The sequence below is a fragment of the Hemicordylus capensis genome, chromosome 1 (assembly GCF_027244095.1).
Source record: "Hemicordylus capensis ecotype Gifberg chromosome 1, rHemCap1.1.pri, whole genome shotgun sequence".
Lineage (NCBI taxonomy): Eukaryota > Metazoa > Chordata > Lepidosauria > Squamata > Cordylidae > Hemicordylus > Hemicordylus capensis.
The window spans coordinates 240,527,377-240,550,372 of record NC_069657.1 but is presented as its reverse complement, the minus strand read 5'-3'; the positions used below and the strand labels follow the sequence as shown (position 1 = coordinate 240,550,372).

General features: G+C 44.0%; 1 protein-coding gene across 11 annotated transcripts in view; it reads left to right on the top strand.

Moving 5' to 3' along the window:
* Positions 1-22,996, top strand: part of LOC128339530 (protein unc-80 homolog) — a 254,357-nt gene that overhangs the window by 132,920 nt on the left and 98,441 nt on the right. For 4 of the 11 annotated variants that reach the window (XM_053283619.1, XM_053283616.1, XM_053283618.1 and 1 more), the window contains exons 27-37: positions 760-963; positions 2,352-2,452; positions 2,939-3,136; positions 5,449-5,556; positions 7,785-7,923; positions 8,533-8,714; positions 12,100-12,231; positions 13,071-13,169; positions 14,099-14,285; positions 17,587-17,718; positions 18,436-18,579. In XM_053283619.1, coding sequence (XP_053139594.1) covers positions 760-963; positions 2,352-2,452; positions 2,939-3,136; positions 5,449-5,556; positions 7,785-7,923; positions 8,533-8,714; positions 12,100-12,231; positions 13,071-13,169; positions 14,099-14,285; positions 17,587-17,718; positions 18,436-18,579 — 1,626 coding nt within the window. The remainder of the gene's footprint in view (positions 1-759; positions 964-2,351; positions 2,453-2,938; positions 3,137-5,448; positions 5,557-7,784; positions 7,924-8,532; positions 8,715-12,099; positions 12,232-13,070; positions 13,170-14,098; positions 14,286-17,586; positions 17,719-18,435; positions 18,580-22,996) is intronic. The other 7 variants (XM_053283621.1, XM_053283620.1, XM_053283625.1 and 4 more) reach the window with 5 other exon arrangements.

Genomic DNA, 22,996 nt, shown 5'->3' with positions numbered 1-22,996 from the left:
ATATTTCTGTGCTCATCCAAAAAACCAAAACAAAAAAACCTCAGCGTCCACAGATGTCTTTAATGCCTGAAAGCTGCTGATCTGTCTGAAGGAGCGGGACCACATGTTGTTACTTTCTCTGTAGAATTCTGATGAAGTTAAATGTACAAAGACGACGATTTATGCAAAGGTAATATCCAAACCGGAGAAGTGAAGTAGGATCCTAGCTTAAGCAAGGAGGCTGCCTACTTACAATCATGAATGCTGCATGATTGACTACTATGATCCTATAACAAAATTTGAACATCCTTGGGCTCGCAGGAAGATAGGTTCCCCCCTGATGTCTTGTCTGTGACTCACAAATGGTGTAGATGCAATGGTTGGTAGCCTTACTGGCAAACACGGAAAGATGAATGCCTTAGTTAACTTGCTCCTGAAAAAATCCAGAGCAGCTCTTTGGCACAAATCTCCAATAGTGCATCTTTCAGTGTTTGTTTCTTACTAATAGCTGAATCAAGGGGTAAAATTAATCTGACAGACAAGAAACATGCCTTGTCTTTCTCTAAGACATCCTTTACTGGATGATGAATAGAGCTGCATTGGCGTTGGCTTTGGAGGGAGCCTCTTGTCGGTCTTCATTGGATGAAGGAAAGGTGCTGCAATGCAAGATGGGGAGGGCGGGCGGGCTAGAAGTACAATTATATATAACTAAAATATATATATATATTTAAATGGGGGAAATTAAGGGGGAAAAAGTCCTCTTTTATTCTTTTAATACAGTTCCCAGCAGGAAGATCAGGATAGGAGGCTCCCGCTTGCTCCAGATTAAAGGAACCCGCAGTTTCCGGGTGAAGAAAGGGGGTTCCCTGTCCAGTATTCGCCGGGCCGGCAGCCTAAAGAGCACCAAGTTATCACGTCAGGACTCAGAGTCTGAGAATGAGGAGCTGCAGCTGTCCCACAGCAGGGACACTGTCACTGACATAGGTAAAATAGATGAGCTGGGCTAAAAAGGGAGCGGGATGATGAGGCAGCAGACCTAGGGAAGTAGGAGCAAGGGCTGGCAGGCTAGGCATACCTCCACATGTCCAAGCTGAGATAAGGAGTCTGCACCTTTTGCATGATTTGATACCTGGCAAGGAGAGCATTTGAGTCCTGCCATTGGTAGACTAGGTAGTCAGCCACTCAAAGGATTCCAAGTTTTAAAAATCTAAATGGTTGATGCATGGACTTGATATACAGGCATTTTTCTCAGCCAAATGCATGCCATGCTTAGGAAAGGTATATATAAAGACATCATATATTATATAGCTATGGCATATATAATATTGATGTTATAATATATACATATCTCATATCAATATTATGTACTGTGCAGATCATTATATATACAACATGTATATATTCTGTGTCATATGAGATATAAATATATATGTGCTTGTTAGTCTTCAAAATATTGGTCCCATAGATTGCTCTTCCAGAAGAAGTGAGGAACAGATTAATCCCTGGACCTGAACCTCTTTTACCCTTTTGGTCTCAGTTGCATTGTCCATGCTCTTGCTCTTCTGTGGAGAAGTTTGAGTTTAGCCAGGTACATTCTCACTTAAAAGCAGGGGTGGGGAAGAATGAATTGGACTCGTATCATGTGTCCTAATGGTGCACTCTGCAGTAGGCAAATTCTGTGCTAAAGATCTGGTAAAAAGGAAGGCCCTTCAGTAGTAAATGGATGCAGGAAACTCTGGGGTCAGAGAGAGCACTCCCCTGCCTTTGTTCTCTAGTATTTTGCCAGGATTCTCCCCCCACCCCTTTCGTCCCCAGGCACATAGGAGTCCTCTGATAGGACATTAACAGAGCTGTAGCCTATTTGTGGCAGCAGCAGCTGTAGCAAATACACTGCTGCTGCTGCAGGATTATACATTTACGGAGTTTAACCACAGAGCCCAGTCAATGCAGATCACTGAAACCAGCCATTTGCAGCATCTTGAAGATGCAAGGATTTTCCTTATACTGTTTATTTATCCTCCCCTCTTCCAGAAAAGGGAATAATTCTCATCCCTGACTAGTTGTCTTATGAATGGTGGTTATGAATTATGCTTGTAATTACCAGTCCAGCTGATGATCAGGGACATAGAAGAAGGGGGATGGGAGTGAAGGGAACCACCTGATATTTCTTTAGTATAGCCAAAGTCCTGTCCTGAGCAGTTTGACGCATTGGGCTAGTGTAGTTAAGGCACACTTTTTTGTGCACCCTGCACATGCAAGGGAATCATCTGTTTCAACAAACTGGCCTGGTTTACAAGCATATGCCTTAAGTTAAAGATATACAGGAAGCATCAGAAGACAACTACTTTTGGGTGTTTCTTTTTCTTTTGAAGAAGGGAGCCCTTGGAGTGCAAGTGAACCCAGTATAGAACCTGAAGTGCTAAGCAGCACCAGCACAGAAGAGAACTACCATCGGAATATGTCTTGGCTACATGTAAGTAAAGAATTGGAGATAGCCTAGAATTTCCAATCAATATATATGTCAAATAACACTTTTATCTGGAAAAATGATAAAATGTATCTGCTCAGCTGTGTGATTTACATGTGTGCATCTTTCTTTGTTGCACTAGTTTAGAGTTAGTCTGGACAGCAGCCATAACTAGCTCACTGGCTACCATGCGTTCTGCAGTTCTCAAGAATGGGGTTTTAAAAAAAATGTGGCAGCCCTTCATGAGAATTCACACTGTCTGGTGCCATACAGATTTCATCATTGTGGGAGAAAAATTAGCACATGCAATATTTCTACAGCTATACCACTTTTGCTACATTGAAAATGGCTGATGAGCTGAGTTAACCCTTTCCCACTGATAAACGAAATGCTAGATAGTGGTGTTGAATGATATTTTCATTCTGGTCTTCTCTAGGCACAAACCTAGCTCTTTAACTCAACTGATAACTCTGGGCATGCTTCATGTTACAGGTGATGATCTTGCTGTGCAACCAACAGAGTTTCATTTGTACCCACATTGATTATTGCCACCCTCACTGTTACCTCCACCACAGCCGCTCTTGTGCTCGTCTTGTCCGGGCCATCAAACTCCTGTATGGAGATACTGTGGATTCACTTAGAGAAAACAACTCACTAAACAATGTGACTAGAGGCAAAAAACAGAAAGAGGTAAGCAAACTAATGAATTATGCTTGTGTGTGTGTATACAGCCACATTTGTAGTACTGCATACAGTTCTCATCACCATATCTTAAGAAGGACATTGTAGAACTGGAAAAGGTGCAGAAGAGGGCAACCAAGATGATCAGGGGCCTGAAACACCTTCCTTATGACGCATGGCTACAGCATCTGGGGCATTTTAGTTTGGAAAAGAGGTGACTATGGGGAGACATGATAGAGGTGTATAAAATTATGCATGGAGTAGAGAGAGTGGACAGAGAGAAAATTTTCTCCCTTTCGCACAACACTAGAACCAGGGGTCATCCCCAGGGCAGACGAGAGTGGCAGGGGGAGCTGGTACAAATTACCGGGGCTCGCCAGTCCAGAAGGGCTAAGGTGGTGTGCATCTGCACTCCCTGCTCCGGGAAAGGGGGCAATCTTTTAGCTGTTTTAGGTGGCCAGGGGTGGAGAGACTGCTGCACAACTGCTGGCCAGTTCACCCTTGCCCAGGATCGGCGAATGGAAGCACCCGGTCTGATCGTAAAAGCAAACCTGGGCTTGCTTGGAAGAGAGGGCTGGGCAGAATTCAGTCCAGCTCAGCAGGGAAAGCGCCCGGGCTGTTGTGAGGGGAGAGGGGGTCACTGAGTGTGGTAATGTGTACAGCCTCCCCCACACACAGCCCATGTTTCTTTGAAAGCAAACCCCACTAATTTCAATAGGACTGACTCCTAAGTAAGTGTGTGTAAGATTCTTCTGGATATTAATGCACTGTTAGTCCCATTTCCTCTATCTTCATCATCTCGGATTCTTACACCCTCAGATCCACTCCTTTGAAGTTTGCTCTGCCTTAAAAAGCAAAATACCTGATTCTATCGGGCACTGGACAAAAATCAGTTCTGCTGCTGCAGTTTGTTTACATGATTACGTGGTTTGTTTACTTGATTTTTAGGAGGTTTCAGGGAGTAAGGATTTGAAGTCACAGGGGAAGGATGGAAATTGCACCCCCTGGCCAAAACTGAGCACTTCCAATGGGAGAGCTTGGCACTCTGCAGCCCTATCTATCCTTGGGGCCTTTCCCTTCTTACCCCATCCAAAGCAAATATGGTCACCATATCAGCATTGCAAAACAAGACCTATAGAGAGGGGTGTGGTGGTTACGGGTATTCGTGATGAGGAGAAGGGAGATCCCTCCAAATACATGGCATCACTGCCTGATATAAAGGAGGACCGTCTGACGACCAGCTTTCCGTAAAAGCTACACCCTTCTTGCTTTTGCTTCCCCTTCTTTCCCGAACATCCCAAGTTTTGTTTGTTTTAAACCCTGCTGCCCTCTTCTGGCTTCAGGCATCCCCCCCCTTTTTTTTGCAGAGGTTTAGCCACGTGGACTCCACTTCTCATTTCTGCTGCTGCCAGCTGTGCAAGCTCGCAAGTGCCAGCCTGTCCCTTGTTTGCCACCTGCCTGTCCCTTCTTGCTGCCCGCATTCCAAAGCCTGCAAATGCTCCTGGCAAAGGCAGGGGAGAGCCTGCAAACAATCTAAGCAAGGGCGTATAGGGTTGCAGCCTTAACCATGTGCTTAACTCTCCCATTTAAATCAAATTTAAAATGCTTCCCCTTGACTGGATGTTGCCTTCTCTTGGGCAACACCCTTCCCATCTCCATTGGTGTCCGGAGGCCATCCAGTGGAGGCTTCGAAATCTTTTCTCCACCAGGGCCCGAACCAGCTCTTGGCGGTCCTGGTCATCCCATGAAACTGAAGGCCAGGAAATTTAGGACTGACAAAAGGAAGTAATTGTTCACCCCGCACATAATTAACCTATGGACCTCTCTGCTACAGGAAGTGGCGATGGCCACTAGCTTGGATGGCTTTAAAAGGGACTTAGACAAATTCATGGAGGAAAGGTCTATTAATGGCTACTAGTCTGGTGACTATAGGCCACCTCCAGCCTCAGCCTGGTTATTTAGATGCCTCTAAGTATCAGTTGCAGGGGAGCAACAGCAAGAGAGAGGGCATGCCCTCACCTCTTGCCTATGGGCTTCTCAGAGGCATCTAGTGGGCCACTGTGTGAAACAAGATGCTGGACTAGATAGGCCTTGGGCCTGATCCAGCAGGGGTGTTCTTATGTTCTTATGACATTTACTGAAGGTAATTTAAACCAGACTTTTTAAATCCGTTTGTGGTGGTAAATAAAACCTTTTCCAACATTGCATTTTGTCCAGGGGAGCCCATACCACTGTGAACCGGGCATAAGACTTTCAGTGTCTTCGCTAGTAAGATGTTTCTGAAAAAGCTGTGTGTTTTTTCAAGTTCAATTCTCTTCCAGTGTTCTGACAAGTCATGCCTGAGAACACCTTCCTTGAAGAAAAGAGTGATAGATTCCAACCTTGAAGGAAAGAAGGACTCGGGCATGCTGAAATACATCAGGCATCAGGTAATGAGTGTGTCTGTCGTCTACAGACACAGGGATAACACACCAGTGGAATCTCAAATTTTTAGTCCTTAATATGTGTGTATCCTGATGGTAAACAGGAATAAAAAGAATCTTTGGCCAATGAATTAAGAATCTTTGTTACTGCCTAGATTAAGGACCATTTCTTACATTTGAAATCTGACAATAATATGAATATGGATTAGGGATGTGCATTCATTTTGGGACAAATGTGGAAAGAGGTGAACAGAACCCATTTTGTTGAATTTGGCATTCATCTTGAGCTGAACACAGTGGCCTCAAATTAGTCCCAAGTAAACAACAAACCATTTTGGTTTTTGGGTCTGCTTCATTCCTTTAGTTTTAATTCCCATGACAGCCCATAGCTAGAACAGAGGGAGTGGCATGGGAGGGGAGGGGAGAGACAGCATGTGCCAGGCATAAATTTACAATCTTGATTTAGGCTTACCTCTCTCTATGTGAGAGCCCTGAAAACGGTTGAAACAAACCCAGCTTTAATCACAATTGCAGATTCAGATATTATGTAAAACCATGGTTAAGACAAACAAATCAAACAAACCTTGGGTTCAGATAATAGTTTGAGTGCTAGAAATAAACCACAGTTAGTTGTCTGGCATGGGTTCAGACATACATACTAACCACTGAAAAGGGCAATAGTTCCAAGTGATGTCTGAACCTGCCAAGTATATTCACTAGTTAAGTCTGACCATAATAATAGGATAAACATGAAACAATAATGAGATATTTGTGAATCTTATAATCAAATATATGTGGAACTTATATTAGGGCTTTCTATATTAATGGTAGTATTGTAAATGAACTGTTGTAATTAAAACAATGCTTAAGGGACACAACAGTAAAAATCCGAAAAGAATGCAGGGATTCTGGCTGACATTCAGAATGCAGACTAATGCTGCACTTGTGCAACCAAGAAAGATGCAGGCACACAAGAAGCTCATATAGCTTAAAGTTGCTCAAACTCTTGTGGTCTGTTATATGGACAGAGGAAGAGGTTTCAGAGCAAGAGGTGGGTCACAGTTTGCACAAGGGTACCCTGTTGCATTAGTGCAACACTGCTCTGGAATGCAAGCTCCCAACCTAACAGAACTAGCTGCAGCAACATTCTTGCACTAGTGCAACATCTTTGCACCAGTGCAGTGTTCGTTTGGATGTCAACTTCTGTGCGTAACGTACTCTGTTTTATATCAAAATGCTGGAATTAAATTTTGCCCTGATACAAGAGACAAATTTCAAATACAACTTCTATAAACATTACCTGACAAACAATGCTTAACCTAGAATTTCCAATCAATATAAGTAAACATTTTAATATAAATTCCTTATACATCGAACCCCTGCATTGTTTTGTGACTCTTACATTTCTGTGCTTTATTCAGTTTTTTAGTATCAGATTTACAACTGTTCCTCTTTATGTCGTAATGAATTGTTGTGGTTCATGTAGTAGGTTTTCAGTGTTTGTCCAAACATATATGCTGGCCATAGTTCCGTGGCGCACATATGGAACTTTCCTACATTAAGCCTCCATATTGTCTTCTGTGAGGTGGAAACTTTGAGATATGCCATGTGAGCTCAAGAGTTTTGTCCTTTCTTAGAGGAGAATGGGAAGCCCATTGTGTCCAGTTTATTTATGCTACCTAATATAGGCACATTTTCCCTCATGATATGTTCTCAAACTATCACTGTGCTGACTTCCTGTGGCATTTATTTTAACCAGTGAAAGCACAGATTGATCAAGCCTGGAAAAGGCCATCAAGCAGAGTACAGCTGCAGTCTTAAGCAAACTTACTACTATGGAAGTCACATTGGAGTAATGTGCTAGGCAATGATATGACTCCTGAGCCTGGGGCTGCTGGTGGACTTGCCAGGCAGCACTTGGAGAAGCAGCGTTTCCACAAGTTTCCCCATTGTCACAAGTGGGGAAACCTTCAGAAACACTGCATCTGCAACCACTGCCGCCATTGTGGTTGCAACTAGCCACTTCTGCAATAGCAGAACAGCTGAACAAACAGCTGGACAGCATCAGGCCTTCAAAGTTTGCAGCCGCCCTGGGGTGCAGCAGTATGGAGTCTTAACACTGTACATCATGTCAGCCATTTGGACCTACTTCAGAGTAAACGTATTGGGATGTAAACATTCTCCATGTAATTATGCATTGGCCCAACTGTACAGCACGATTTCATTTTCTGCAGGTGATGAGTTTGTCTCCAGCACCTTTGTCTCTGTTAATCAAGGCAGCTCCTATCCTCACGGAAGAGATGTATGGGGACATCCAGCCTGCAGCGTGGGAGCTGCTACTCAGCATGGATGAGCACATGGCTGGGGCAGCAGGTAAGAGGCTCCCATCCCATCCCAGTCTTGCACTCAAACATACAGTATCGGTGATATAACTAGGGGCGTAACTATAATAGGGCAAGGGGAGACAGTTGTCTGGGGGCCCACTGTCTTGGACCCCCACCCCGAGGCAAGTCACATGACTGACTCTCCCAGCCGTGCACCTGCCCGGGCTTCCTTCAATTGTATTCATCCTCTGAAATTGATGTGAGTGTTAAGACCTGGAGCTACCAGAACAGCATGTCTTTCTCTAGTACTCTAGTAGCTTTGGATCCTGAAAGTTCTTTTTTCTATCTATCAGAACAGAAATGCTGCATCCTGCTACGCCCTCACTGTGTAGTCAATGCTTGTGCACATCACCGCCTTCTCTTCCTCCTTGTGTTCTTCACACTTATTCCTATGAAACACTTTCCTCATATAAATCCATAACAAGTTTCTGGAGCCCATAGTAGCCAACCATTTGTCATCAGATCTACTCATATGTAGTAGCATTTTCCAAGGACCAGCCAAAGTCGTAATTCCATCCCCACAGTCTTTTGAACCATAAAATAACCATGTCTTCAGGTTGTGAAAAATATCAGTTCATGAAATATTTGCTTCCTGCAGCTGCCATGTTCCTTCTGTGTGCCGTGAAAGTGCCAGAGGCAGTATCTGATATGCTGATGTCTGAATTTCATCACCCTGAGGCAGTGCAAAGGTTGAATGCCATTCTTAAGTTCCACACTCTTTGGAGATTTAGGTATCAAGTCTGGCCTCGGATGGAGGAAGGAGCTCAGCAGATCTTTAAGGTAAAGTATGATCTTTAAGGTAAAACCAGCCTTCAGCACCAGAATAAAGTTACTGAATTCCAGGTTCCTTTTATTTTCCATCCTTAGATTTTGGATTATATAGTCACTTGATATATAGCAGAGGTAAATAACTTCTCAAGATAGGATGGGAATATGGGATTCCTGTTATAATAAGCAAAGAACTCACATTATAAAAAACAGTCATAATTAATGCTGTTGACACCTGCAGTCTGAAACCTTGTGCAGTGATAATTTGTCGGTCTGGAATCCTGTGAAGGGTCAGTTTATCCCATCTGCTATGTTACATCTGATGTTTCTGAGGCAGCAGCCTACCTTTGAGGTAAATACTGTATATGAAACATGATCACATTTATCCTTATATGCTAATTTCCATGTTCCTATGGATGGGAAAGTTGCAGGGGTCTTGGGCAATACAAAATCATCTAATTGGGAGAAGAGATATTATGAGAAGTAAATGATCTCATGCTATGAACACATAGCTTCTTCTTGAAACCCATCTTGAGGTTTTATTCATTTGTTAATAACAGTATTCATCATTACAAATAATGGCTGACACCAGGAAAATTACTCAGTGTAGTCCCATTGAAATACAAAGGACAAGTTAGGTATTCCATGGGCAGATCACAGATCTCTATGCTGTCATATGTTAGTGAAGCATGGAGCTGCTGGCCATGTGCTGCTTGCCATGGCATGCTGTGCTGTAGCTTGAAGGTGGTGAGACAGGTATGGGTGGGTGTGGCAGGTATGGGACAGCTGAGTGTGTTGCCAGGCAGAGTGTAGCCAAAGGTGTTGGGGCTTGGGAGCCACAGAGTAGGGTCAGGGTGCTGAAGTGTTTGTGTGTGCTGTCTGCTCTATCCAGGGATGTCTATGGTGCACATGCAAATGAGGGCGTATTGAGTGCAGCTAATCAGGATAGGTGAGAAGCATGGGTTCACATGATCAGTCGATTATGGTTTGGATCATCCTAAGATCAGCCACCCTGTTTTGGATCCTAGATGGCCGATGCTGGTTTTTGCCATGGGATGGAAACTGAGATTCTCCATGTCACGCAGGTTCACACGATCATGCCAGTGTGGATAACCAGCATTCAACCATGATTCATGTGTACCTGCCCCATGTAAGCCAGTGTTTCCTGACACTGAAAGTCAGGACAGACTCTTTTCAGGAAGCTCTTTTTCCAAACAGTAGTACTAACTGTGTCAACTCAGAGATGAGAGAAAGCACTGTTCTCTTCAGGTGCAATGAGAAACAGTACAGATTATTCAGATCTGAGGATCTCACACCAATTTTGGATATATAACTCCTCCAGGACAATACTAACTGAGCAAAGAGGCACCTTTTAAAAGTGGTGATTCTCTTTATTGAGCAGGGGGAAAGCAACTGGCCCTATCCAGCCCTGGCACAGCATCCCTCCAGTGGCTGTTGCTGGTATCTCTCTTGTGTTTCTTTTTAGATTGTCAGCCCTTTGGGGACAAGGATCCATCTTTATTTTTATTTCTTTATGTAAACCACTTTGGGAACTTTTGTTGAAAAGCAGTATATAAATAATGTCACCGTCATCATTCATCTATCCCAGTGCCTGATATGAGAGACCTTCCTTCTGTGAGCAGAGGGTTGACTAAAAGACCTCCAAGGTCCCTTCCAACTCTAAAATTCTCTGATTCCATGACCTCCCGATATCAAAGTGGTTTTTTTGTTGTTCTTCTAGGTGGCTTTGACAGTGTCCTGGCCTCACAGAATGGGAGAATATGGTATGCTTTAGGGATGTGCACAAACCAAGATTTGTGCACAGGTTTGGCGCCACGGACCGGCGAGGGGAGAGTGGTGAGCAGGATCCTTAAAAAGGAGGCGAGCAGGTCCTTACATGCTCTCTGCTGCCATGCAGTTTCTTGCTGCGGCAGCGCTTCTCCCAAGAACCCACGCATGGCACCAGCACACACACACGGAATCCACACTTGTTTAGGATGCTTCCTCTTCGCAGGGAACAATATATGCTTCCTCTGAGCATATATTGCTCAGTATTGTCTTCACAGACTGGCAGTGGCTTCTCCAAGGTTGCAGGCAGGAATCTCTCTCAGCCCTCTCTTGGAGATGCCATGGAGGGGACTTGGAACCTTTTTGCTTTTCCCAATGCAGCTCCATCCCCTGAGGGCAATATCTTACAGTAGTAAACCATTTTACTACTTTACTATTATACATATAGAGCCGGGTCTCACGATCCGTGAGACTCGGTTTTGGAGAATGAGCGGGGAGAGCAGGCTAAGCCCATTCTCCTTGCACACGAGCAGGGCGGGAGCCCTGGGTGGCTGGATTGGCCTGGCCGCCCACACAATTGCCGGCTCCGTGACGCAGCCGGTGGGGGCTGGGGGGAGCGGGGGCCAGCATGCCCTGTGCAAGTGCCCCGGAGCCGGGAGGCGGCTTTTTGCCTCCCCTTCAGGGGTCTCCTGTGAGTAGCCACGGCATGGCACGGAGATGCGCTGTGGCTACTCACGATTTTTAAAAAACGGGTTTGCGGAGCGCTCGCTCTGCAAACCTGGTTTTAGGGGTGGGCTACTTGAGTGGGTTACCTTCTCTAGAACCACTGGGCTCGCAGCTGAGTCCGGTAGTTCTCACAATTGCAGAAAATCGGGCTAGTGGAGACTAGCCCGATTTTCTGCAATCATGTGAATAGCCTCATAGTATAGAATATCTTATACTAGTATTCCTAGTATGCTTCCTGGCGTGCTTCCTCTGCGCAGGGAACAATCTGAGTGTTCTTGCTATCTTAAAAAACAAAATTAATCCCTGATGTAGTTCATAAAAGTAAAGGTTACTTCAAACAACTATTTGTGTATGTTTCATGTTATGTAAAAGGAATCGGTATCCTCGAATTAGATCATTTATCCCATCAGTGGTTGACATCCTGGCCAGTGCAAGAATATTGTGCTAGTGCAAGGCTGTTGCACTAGCTGGTTGCACAAAGTCTGGAGCTTGTGTTCTAGACTAGTTTTACACTAATGTGAAGATATTTATGCTTGTGCAACAAGGTGTGCAACCTGTGGCACCGCTCATATGTTTTACAAGGAACTTTTGTGCAAGAGCGCGGTTCTGAAAATCCCCATGATTTAGTGCAGCTTGGCAATTTTCTTGCACTAGTTCAGCTTTGTGCAACTTCATTCATTGCACAAGCTCAGCTTTAGTCAGTATATCAGCCATCAGCATATAATGGTCCGCCATTTCTCCTATGTCTTGAAGAGAAGATCTTCAGTATGAGTGGAAGTAATCAGTTACTATGGAAGTGTACCAACTGATGATGTGGTTTTTGTTTGTTTGTTTGTTTGTTTGTTTGTTTGTGTGTTTGTTTGTTTTGGTCAACTTTTTTTAGATTCCTCCACCCAGCATTAACTTCACCCTACCATCCCCAGTACTGGGAATGCCATCTGTCCCCATGTTTGACCCTCCATGGGTTCCACAGTGCAGTGGGAGCGTACAGGACCCAATTAACGAAGATCAATCCGTAAGTCAAACACTCCTTGAAGCAGGCACTCATACTTTTTGAATGAGAATCTGCTATCAAAATATTGGGGATGGATGATGAGAAATATTGTAAAAGACAGCCTATAATCTTAGCAACACATTTTTAAGTGCAGTTTATTGAGCATGAAAAATAATGTGGTGGTGGTGGTGTGTGTGTGTGTATGTGTTTCTGATGGTGCTGTTATGGGGTGAATTAGTAGTAGTAGTATTTATGTTATCAATATTAATATTAGTTAGATTACAATCTGCCTAATCTGAAATCGCTCTAGGCATCTTATACGTGTGACATAATTAGGTCATTCACTCAATCAAAAACTAGGTTTTACCCGGGTTTTGTTGCTGTGTGTGCTCCCAATTTTTGGTTGTGTGGAAGGAAGATAGGAGGAAAACCTGGGAAGAAGTGATTGTGTGGAAGCAAGGTAGGAGAAAAAGCTACCCAGATTTTCCTCCTTCCTTGCTTCCACACAACCAAAATTGTGGAGTACACACAGCTCCCAAACCTGGGTAGAACACAATTTTTGATTGTGTGAATGACCTCAATAATAAATACATATTATAACAGCTACCAATAAAACAAACAAAAAAATCCCCCAAAGACCAGTCCAGTAATAAAGATTGAAAATGCCAATACAGCACATTCAAGAAATGCTGTTACTAAAAAGAGATGTCATAGATCACTAAAAACCGATCTATATAAAAATACATAACATTTAGAAATGCTGCGGCAATCCTCCAGATTTGATTTCCAATGTTGTTCTGCTGGTGTGGCCAATTATCCCAAACCCTCCTTATGCCCAATTCTGATTTACTTTCCATCAGGAAAAAAAAATCAATGGATGGATGTACAAACTCTTGTGCAAACTAGGCGGAGAGGAGGAAAAACAGAGGCCGAATCTGCATTGGAATGCGCATCCAAGTGTGGGTATCTCTCAGCACTGCATTATTTTCAATGGGATGCGTATTCCGATGTGCTTTGAATGCACATTCCCATCCACAACTAGCGCAGTTAATTAACGTGCATGCGCTGGCCTGCCACTATAATGTGCATCAGTTTGTGCAACTGCTTTTCAGGGGAAAAAATGAAGAACTCCACATGTGCAGAAGTTGTTCGGAAAAGCAAGGCTATCTGAGACATTCTGTGGACTTCCTTTGGATATCCAGGATTGAGGGGAGGCAAAGCAAAACACTGAAATAAAGGGACAGGTTTCACACAACCCTGTTTACATTGCTTTCTAAACTATTTCAGGCTTGGGCTGTGACAAACCTTACGTGAAGATGGATTTCAAGGAACTAAGACTGTAATGAAAAGAGGTCCAGCCATGTTCTCATCCCCCACCCCTCTGCTGGTCTTCCAGTTTGGGGCATCCCTTGCTGATTTAGTGAATGTATTTTGTTGAGTTATATAGAAATCTAAGCTGTGTAGGGTTTTATAGAAAGTACCTACACCTTGAATTGAATCTGGAAGCTAACTGGCAGCCAGTACAATTGGCAAGTACTGGTTGAACTACGCTGCAACAGAAATTATGGGAGACAACTCATCACCAACACTTCTCAAGAAGTCACCAGTGCTGTGGTTTAATCCATTTGCATTGGAGATAATATGGACTGGTTGCACATCTGATGTGTGGAACATCAGCTGCAGAAGTCCCCTCAGATGTTTTCAGTTTCCTGAGGAGTCATTATTGGTAAATTATTTCCATGCTGAGTTCTGATTGTTGACAGACTTCATCAGGTCACTCACAATCTCTGTTTAACTTAATGAAACATTTTGCATGTTATTGAAACAGCCTTTGCTCTATGAAACTAAACCGACTCTTTCACAGATTTTTCTAACCATTTGATTGCAGAAGTCGTTTTCAGCCCGGGCAGTGTCACGTTCTCATCAGCGAGCAGAACACATTCTAAAGAACTTGCAGCAGGAAGAAGAGAAAAAGCGTCTGGGCCGAGAAGCTAGTCTGATCACTGCCATTCCTGTCACCCAGGAGGCTTGTTATGAGCCCACTTGTTCTCCAAACTCAGAGCAGGAGGAGGAAGGTGTGTTTTAGACATAGCAACAACCTCCTAGCGGTTATTTATTGTTACAATCAGGATCTGTAGAAGCTCAACCCAATAGCCAATAGCTACAGCTCCCCAAAACTGCAGGAGCTGCAGAGGTCCAAATAGTACAATTCAACAACACCGTGCCCCGGCATACATAACATGGATATTGTGTATTATCTTGTTGTCTCTTGTCCAAGTGCCCATGAAAAAGAATGAGAGCTGTCCAAGATGAAATGAAAAACCAATGCTACTTTCATTCCACGTATTAGTTTCTTTCACATTAAACACTTTCATTAGTTAAAGCAGAATTATTTGTACAGGTGTTCTCGATTTATATTTATGCCTAAAGTAATTGACAAAAACTCTTGTTGATTCACAATGAATGAGAATTAAGCATGTGTCAATAGGTGGCATAATATTTGGGAACAGGCATCTTATGTTTGGGTTCCCTTGATTTTTGTTGCTGTGATATAGATAGCCTTGGAAGGACTGGTACCAGGCAGCCACATAAACACAAAAGAAGAAACGCCAGACTCAAATTAGGGATGTGCACGGAACCCACCAGGCTGGTTTGAATCCAGACCAGATTTGAACCAACCCAGTATGGGCTCATGCAAACTGGGTCTGGTTCGGCTACCAAACTGGGCCGATCTGGTTTGCGGACCTGCTCATGGGGTATACTCGTAAAGGGTTAGCAAATGTGTTTGCAAATATATGTTTGTAAATGCATGTCTGGGACCCCGTGGAAGGAAAAGCGGTGGTGGAGAGATGCATCAAAAAAGCAGTGGGTAGGGAAATAACCAAGTACTTCTTGTACGCCACCACTGCTTTTTTGTTTCAGAATTTCCCCTCTAGAAACTGCTTTTCTGTATGGGAAGTGGTGGTTTGAATGTTGTTGCATGCATTTCAATGCAATGCACAATCCTGAATTGTCCCAGGCTTTGGGCACTCTCTGCTGCTTTTGTCTGCAGTGCAGTCTTTCACACACCTTAACACATCTCTGAACTTCCGAAGTTGAGTTAGGGATGGGCGAGCCAGCTCAATTTGAACCACGGTATGAATCTAATCAACCTGGTTCAGGTGGTCTGAGTTCAAACTGGACCCAGCCTGGTTCTAAGAACCGGTTCATGGGCCAGTTCAGGGGTATACAAGTAAAGGGGGATTCCCTATAGTAATGCGGGGGGGGGAGGCTATAGCCCAGTCCAGGCCTCTGCACATGTGCTGAGGCCATTTTTGTGACCTCCACAGATGCCCAGAGGCAATCTGCATCACCACAATTGCCAGGCTGTCATTTGGGAGGCTGGGGGGAGGGGGGTGGAGGAGTTCCCTCCACCGATGTCTCCACTGACATCACCTCCACCATCCTCGCCACCTGGAAACTAAAGGTAGAAAGTACATTCGCTCCCCCCGCCCCATTACTATAGGTAATCCTTTACTTGTAAATAGAAATCCTTGCCAGATTCCCCTTTATAACCCCAAGTATAATCCCAAACTGGCCCACAAACCAGTCCTTAGAACTGCCTGAACCAGGCTGGTTTGATTCGATACAGGGTTGCACATTGCATTGAAATACATGCAATATAATCCAAATCACCTCTTCCCATAAAGAAAAGCAGTTTCTAGAGGGGAGTGCAAGAAGTGTTTATTTCCCTGTCCACTGCTTTTTGTTGCATCTCTCCACCACCACTGCTTTTCCTTCCAGGGGGGTCCCAGACATCTGTTTGCAAACATACATTTGGAATCCCATGGTGTGGGAAGTGGCCTGAGAGGGGAGATGCAGTAGAAAAGAAGTGAGGAGGGAAGGGTTAAACACCCATGTCACTGATTTTCTGTTTGAAACTGAAGCTGCTTTTCCTTATAAGTGGCTGCTGTGGTTTGTTACAATTGGTTTCATGTGGTTAAGTATTCAGGCTGGATCTGAAACCATGGGAGAGTGCAAGAGGCGGTCAAGGGCATAAGGGAGCTTTCTGCAATAAATGGAAAAATAATGTAACACGGCCCCCTTGTAGGTCAGCCACATGCATGTGAGATACCATCTTGTTTTAATGTTTTCACGTATTTGTAAGCTTGTTGGTCTATTGTTTTGGATTTTTTTTTTAGTAATAATAATGTTTATGTGCAATGACCAATGGTTGTACAATAAAGAACTATCCTATATGAGAGAGCATATTTATATCCTTCCGGGCAAATAATTATCTGGACTTGAGAGTAGAGAGGAAAAGAAGAAAACATGAAGTCCTTTGTTTAAGTAGTTGTATTGTGACTGAGGTTGCTTCTCTGGCAGGCACCAGGTGACCTGTCAGGGTTGAGGGTTTGACCCTAGAGAATTAGGTCAGTCCAAGTAGGCATAGGCATATAGAGCTATCCAGGGCAACCACTAGTCAAGTTTCAGAGCTTTGGTGAAATTGTCTAAGATGGTTAAGAGGTCAGATTCCAGAGGCAGAAATCAAAGGGCCAGAGATAGGTGATGCAGTCCAAGAGTGGCAGACAAGTACTCAGGTTCTGAAAGGCAGAAGTACAGTGGAATGGAGCATGGACTAGGGTTCTGGAGTCTATAAGGCAACTACACTGGCTTACAAGTTATGTAGACTGGGGAACTAACTCTGAGGCAAGTTATTGGAGATCAGAAAGGTCCATATTACCTCCTCAGATCTCCTGATATGGCTGGGCTGACAAGATGCAGTATACCTTCCAGCAGGTCTGGCAGCTTCCTCAGTCAGGTATCTGGGCCCTGCTGCCAGATTCACAGGTTCAAACCCATCGGCTCCTTGTATTCATGTTTGAGGTGCAAAAATACTTCAGCACCAATTGGAGTTATCCATTTTCTGTATTCAGACAAATCATCTTAGAATGGGAAGAACTCTGAAATTAAACAGTCAAATGTTATGCAATCAGACAGAATCCTCTACATGTAATCTAGTTAGACTAGAGGATGATATGACCTGAACAGAAAGTTCCCCTCAAAGTAGATCCAGCTGGTTCCAGCACAGATTCATTCTACCTAACATTCTAAGATAAAGGAACTTGGTGATCCTCTGTGATGCCTGCTAGCCCTGCCCTCCATGCACATTCAGAGCATCTGAAACAGCCTACCTGCATAGAATTTGTACTGTGTAGGCCCACTGTGGATGCTGACCTACCAGATACATTTAGAAAATACTCATAAAGATATATTATAGCCCAGCGTTGACTGCAATTTTGTTATGAAGCCTGCTTTCACTCTTGCAATAGATCAGCACAGTTCTCTTCTAGAATGTATAAACCCAAAATTCACATTTTCCATTTGTTTTGTCAGTAGAAGAAGTGGCCAACCTGGCATCTCGCCGTCTCTCTGTAAGTCCGTCATGTACCTCCAGCACATCTCATAGGAACTACTCCTTTCGGCGTGGCTCAGTTTGGTCAGTCCGTTCAGCAGTCAGTGCAGAAGGTAGGATGATTGTAACTGGCAGGTTACTATCAAACGTAAAGTGTCTTTCCAACTTTTGTGCACTAATGATTATGCTTCTAACCTTAAGGTCAATTGAGATATTCCAAAGAAGCATGAAATCCAGTCAAATGATTGAGATGATGAGATTACATTTGATCTAAAATCTAAATGTGAGGATTTATCTCACAATTTTTGAAATCTCTGAGATTCAGAAGATCATTTCAAGATGTCCATGAGTGTCTACTCTGGACATTCCCAGTTTAAATGTTATTCTGACAGTGTAGTTGTCTCTGGAAACGTAAACAATGAGATCACTGCCCTGGATGATTAATTGCCTGTCAAGCAGAGCCCATGTGGCTTGGGCCAAGTTTAACCACATGAGCAAAGACCCTCATTTTCAATTGACTTCTCCTTCATAGCTGAACTTGGTCCAGCCCACATGGGCTCCATATTATAAAAGCAGCTAGAACAGTTTGTGGCTCCAGTGTCAATCACACCACCAAAATAAAGCATAATTGGCCTTAGAAGAAAAGATTCAAAATAGTAACTCATAATTTAGAATCCCCTCTTTCTTTTGAATACTCAGTTTATCTGTCATTCAATTCTGGATTTGTCGGCAACATAGTATTTTTTCCATTCCCATACCCACAGAGTTTTTCCTATCCCAAAATTCATTATTATCAGCTCAAGTTAACTGTATGTCTGTTTTTTTCCTAGATGAGGAACACACAACAGAACACACACCAAATCATCATGTGCCCCAGCCTCCTCAGGCAGTCTTCCCAGCATGCATCTGTGCAGCTGTGCTCCCTATTGTTCACTTAATGGAAGATGGAGAAGTCCGGGAGGATGGAGTTGCAGGTATTGTTCTAATTTAAAGATTTCTGAAAAAATTTAAAAGAGTATGAAGCTTTTAGGCCTCTTCACCGGTCTTAGCAATGAAAATCAATGTCTAACTACTAGAGAAATTCTTGTTCTTGTTTATATTTCAAATAGCGATATTTATTCCCCCCCCCCTTAAACTTTTACTGCCTCAGTGCATAAAATTTTACACGGCACCATCAGCAGATCATACAAATTATGCAAATTGACTTCAGCTCCTCTCAGCACCGGGAGAATTTCTTTGAGACTGTGCCATCTGCACTAGGGTAGAGACATTGACCTAATTGCAAAATAGGGAAATTAGTAGAGGGGAATTGAAGGATTGGATCTGTTATAGACATTGGTGGGCAGTATGTGGGAATAATTAATTTAGGGGAAATGATGTAACTATAATCATAGCCATATGATTTATTTTTTAAATTATATATACTTTGAAGATCTTTACCAGGTTTATTAGCTGTATTGGTTGACCACTAAAAGCATCTTCAGCACATAAGATCTGAGCTGATGAAAGTATCACATTGTCCACGGACCACAGTAAATTCAGTGTATTAGTACCCATCTCTGTTGACAGAACACTGCAGAATTCCTGTATCAATCAGTCAATCAATCAATCAATCTTTATTATGGTCACAGACCAGCATAAAGTACATTTTAAAACCTAAGTATCAATAGATTTCATACTCTAAGACTGTCATAAGATGATTTAAAATATACAATAAGAAATATAAAAGACGTTAAAATACATTACTAACATAAAATGATTTAAAATATTAAAAAATAGGCATGTGACTGCACTAAAAGTCTAGCTATGGCTCTAATAAGAGACATAGTAGACTCTGGACTATATTTTGATTTAACTATGGCTGCAATAAGAAGCATAGGAATAAACCATGTAGCAGTACCCTAGATTGCGTTGCATGTTTATAAAGTAAGAAAAGGTTTAAAAACATTTAAACCAAGACAGTCATTTAAAATAATAAGAGCTAATATGTGTTAAAAGGATATCATATAATATACACAAAAATTATAGGCCAGTAAAATAGTAGCCAGGAAATTGCGGTTCTGTAAGTTGTTGGGTTGCTGCACTAAGGCAGTAGCCATGGCTGTCCTCTAGTTCATAGAGGTGGGCTCTGGGCACACATGATCATTTTCTGCCGGATATTAATCGCTACCGCACAGAACTTGGCGACACTGTAGGTGGCAGCAGAGTTGCTATTGGAGAGCAGCAAAGAGGTATAAAGGTGCAGAATTCCTGTAAGTGAATGCAGATTTCTGGAGAGTATTGAAACAAAGCATAAAGTATGAGAGGAAAGGATAGGGAAGTTCAGATTCTGCTTTGTGCTAGCAACTCACATGTAGCACTCAGACCAACAAATATATACTACGATAATGGTCGTTCTGGATAGAGATCCAGTGACAGCCACAAAAGTGGATTTTGTGCCTGCATAGACCAAAGTTGGGATAGATACTTTAGCTCCTCAATGCCCCCCTCCCCTGCCGAGCACAAGGGGTGTGCACGGAACCGCACAGCTGCGGTCCGGCACTGTGGAGGGGGTTCCTTTAAGGGTGGGGAGGGTTTACTTACCCCTCCCGCCGCTTTGACCCCTCCAGTGCTCGTATTTACTGTAGAAATTGGGGTGGCAGGATACCTCCCTGCCACCCCTTGCACCTCCGCAATGCAAAAGGCTCCGGCAAGCCTTTTGCGCACGTGCACGTCGTGCGCGAGCTTCACGTCTCCCCGACGCCGGAGGCCTGGTCTACCCGGCCTTGGCCCCTGCTGGCGGCCGGAGGCCCGGTCTACCCGCCGGCAGGGGCCGAGGCCGGGTAGACCGGGCCTCCGGCGTCAGGGAGACGTGAAGCTCGCGCGTGACGTGCGCGTGCGCAAAAGGCTTGCCGGAGCCTTTTCCATTGTGGAGGGGCAAGGGGCGGCAGGGAGGTATCCTGCCGCCCCAATTTTTACAGTAAATACAAGCGCTGAAGGGGGCAAAGCAGCGGGAGGGGTAAGTAAACCGGACCCATCCCTACCGAGCACACATGCTCCGCACCTGTTATTTTTGGTGGTTGGTTGCCCTTTCCCTTCCTTTCTTTCTGACCACTAATGCGATCACTTCTTTGGTGTCTTCGGCTCCTCAGAAAGATTGTATTTTGGATTTACTGGATTGATCTTGGACTCAACTTTGATAATTTGTCTTCTAATTGTGAAGTATTTGGCTTGATCTTATGGACCCTTTGAACAGTTTAAGGACTCCTCTTTAGTGTTTTTGGGACTGCATAGTCCCCAAAACTATGTTTGCATTGGTGAATTATTTCGTTACGGAGTTTGAAAAAGTTTACTGGATATTCTTTGATTTACGGACCTAATTCGTGTGCTTAGTCTTCTTTCTCATGAGCAGGACTTCAGCCTGCTGGGAAACCACCTTTAAAAGGTGTGCTGAGTCCAGGGGCAAACTCCTGTCTACGGACAGCCACAACCTTTGTTTGTTCTGTTTGGTAGTGTCACGCCCTCGATCTCAGACAGCGAGGAGGAAGGGGAAGCTGTCAACTTTTCAGCCAATGCCGGGGTGTCTGAGGGGCAGAGCCCGGCTGTCAGTTTCCAAGAAACAGCTGAGGCAGATGATTCAAAGCAGGCACAACAACCTGAGACAGCAGAAACCGTGACAGACCAATCAGAAGAGGAGCTATGCAAGCAACCTCCACTGACTCCACAACAGAGCCTTATTACAAGGCGAAGAACTCAGCTTGAAACTATCAGGAGGAGTAAACGCCTCTTGCAGAGGGCTGATAAGCCTTGAATTCCTGCCAGCTGGGAGCTCTCGGCTTGTACTATAAATTATGTCACCAGCTTTCTATTCACTGCTGGAAAGCAACGTTCGTCAGCTTTCGTGTCGACAGCTTGCAGCCAAGCCCGATAAAGAAGAACTGTTTCCGAGCCGTATCTTGTTTCTGCAGCTCCGTTTGGTACTGTGAACTTCCCTGCCAGGTGACCAGATACTGACAGAGGAGGGGCATACTGCGTCAAATTGTTTGGTCTGCTCTTCGTTTTCTAAGCAGACCTTGAAAAATTGGGAGGCTCGCTTGAAAGTGGCTCTTTCAGAGGAAGCTCTGGCCCCGAGGAAGTCGTTTCCCCGATCTCCCTCAACGCCCAGCTCAGTATCGAAGTCAAAGCCAGGGACTACTCTAGCAAAGTCTAATTCTCCGGTGCTGAGACCGTCTATGTCAGAGTTCACCTCAGTGTTTAAGAAGCCGGAATTGACATCGAGGCATAAGGCTTCTTGTTGAGAGAAAGAAAAGTGAAGGGCGGAGGGTGAAACTTCAGATGCTTTGTTAAAAACACAAGGATAAATCTGAGATGTCATCCCATCATCACTCTAAGTCTAGTGAGATGACTCACTTCCTTCCCTACTGGGCTTCAATGCTGCTCTCCGCCTTTGACATTGACGAGTCAGGATATCTCTCTAATTCCTAATTCCTTGTCATTCTTCAACTGCTGCTACATCAGGGCTTCAGTATTTAGCTGTATCCTTATCTCTGGCTCCAACGCTTTGTCAATCGCCTTCGACGCCCCGATGATCATTGTCGGAGGCAAGGTCTATGGCTTTGATCCAACACGCAACATCTCTGCTGGTATCCGATGTTGACTTCAATGATGAGATGTCTTTGGACCCAAAGTCTACACAGCATAGTTTAGCCCTGTTGGAGTCTAGTGACAGCACTCCGTCAGCGGGCACTTTTAAAGGCTTTCTAGGTCATGGACTGAATGTGGAGGACCATGACATCATGGATGTTACCCATCCAGTCCCCAAAACACCATCCTTCTCTCCAATGCATCAAGGCTTTACAACACCCATGCAAGGTCGACAGCCTGTGCGTGGATGGGGTGCTGCATCCACAGATCATTCACCTGTTTCTCTGGAGGACTATGTGGCATTTAAGGCATGAAAAGCAAGGTGGCTGGAGGCTCCATAGCTGCTATATATGGCTACTCAAGTCTCTCCACCTCTAGTTGTCATACAAGATATGACTGTACAAACTGTTGTGCAGCAAGTTGTGACTCCTCTCAACATGCTGTTCTGCAATTTGTGCATCAGGATACAGCTGTACAAGCTTGCATACTTCCACCTGTTACTACTTCTGCTACAACTAAGTCTGTTACCTGTACTCAAACTTTAGCTGCTACTCCTACTCCAGTTCAGGCAGTTCACTCTATGTGTACTCAGACAGTAATTCAACCGAAATCTATGGCTGCACAGACTCATGTGGTATTGGCCTCAAATATGATTCAGACTCGTTCTTAACTTACCTCAGGCAAGGCTATGCAATCTTCAAAGTCTGGGTCTTCCTCTGGTTCTTCGGCAAACTTAGACAAACAACACTGGCCGGTGAAAGCGGGTGC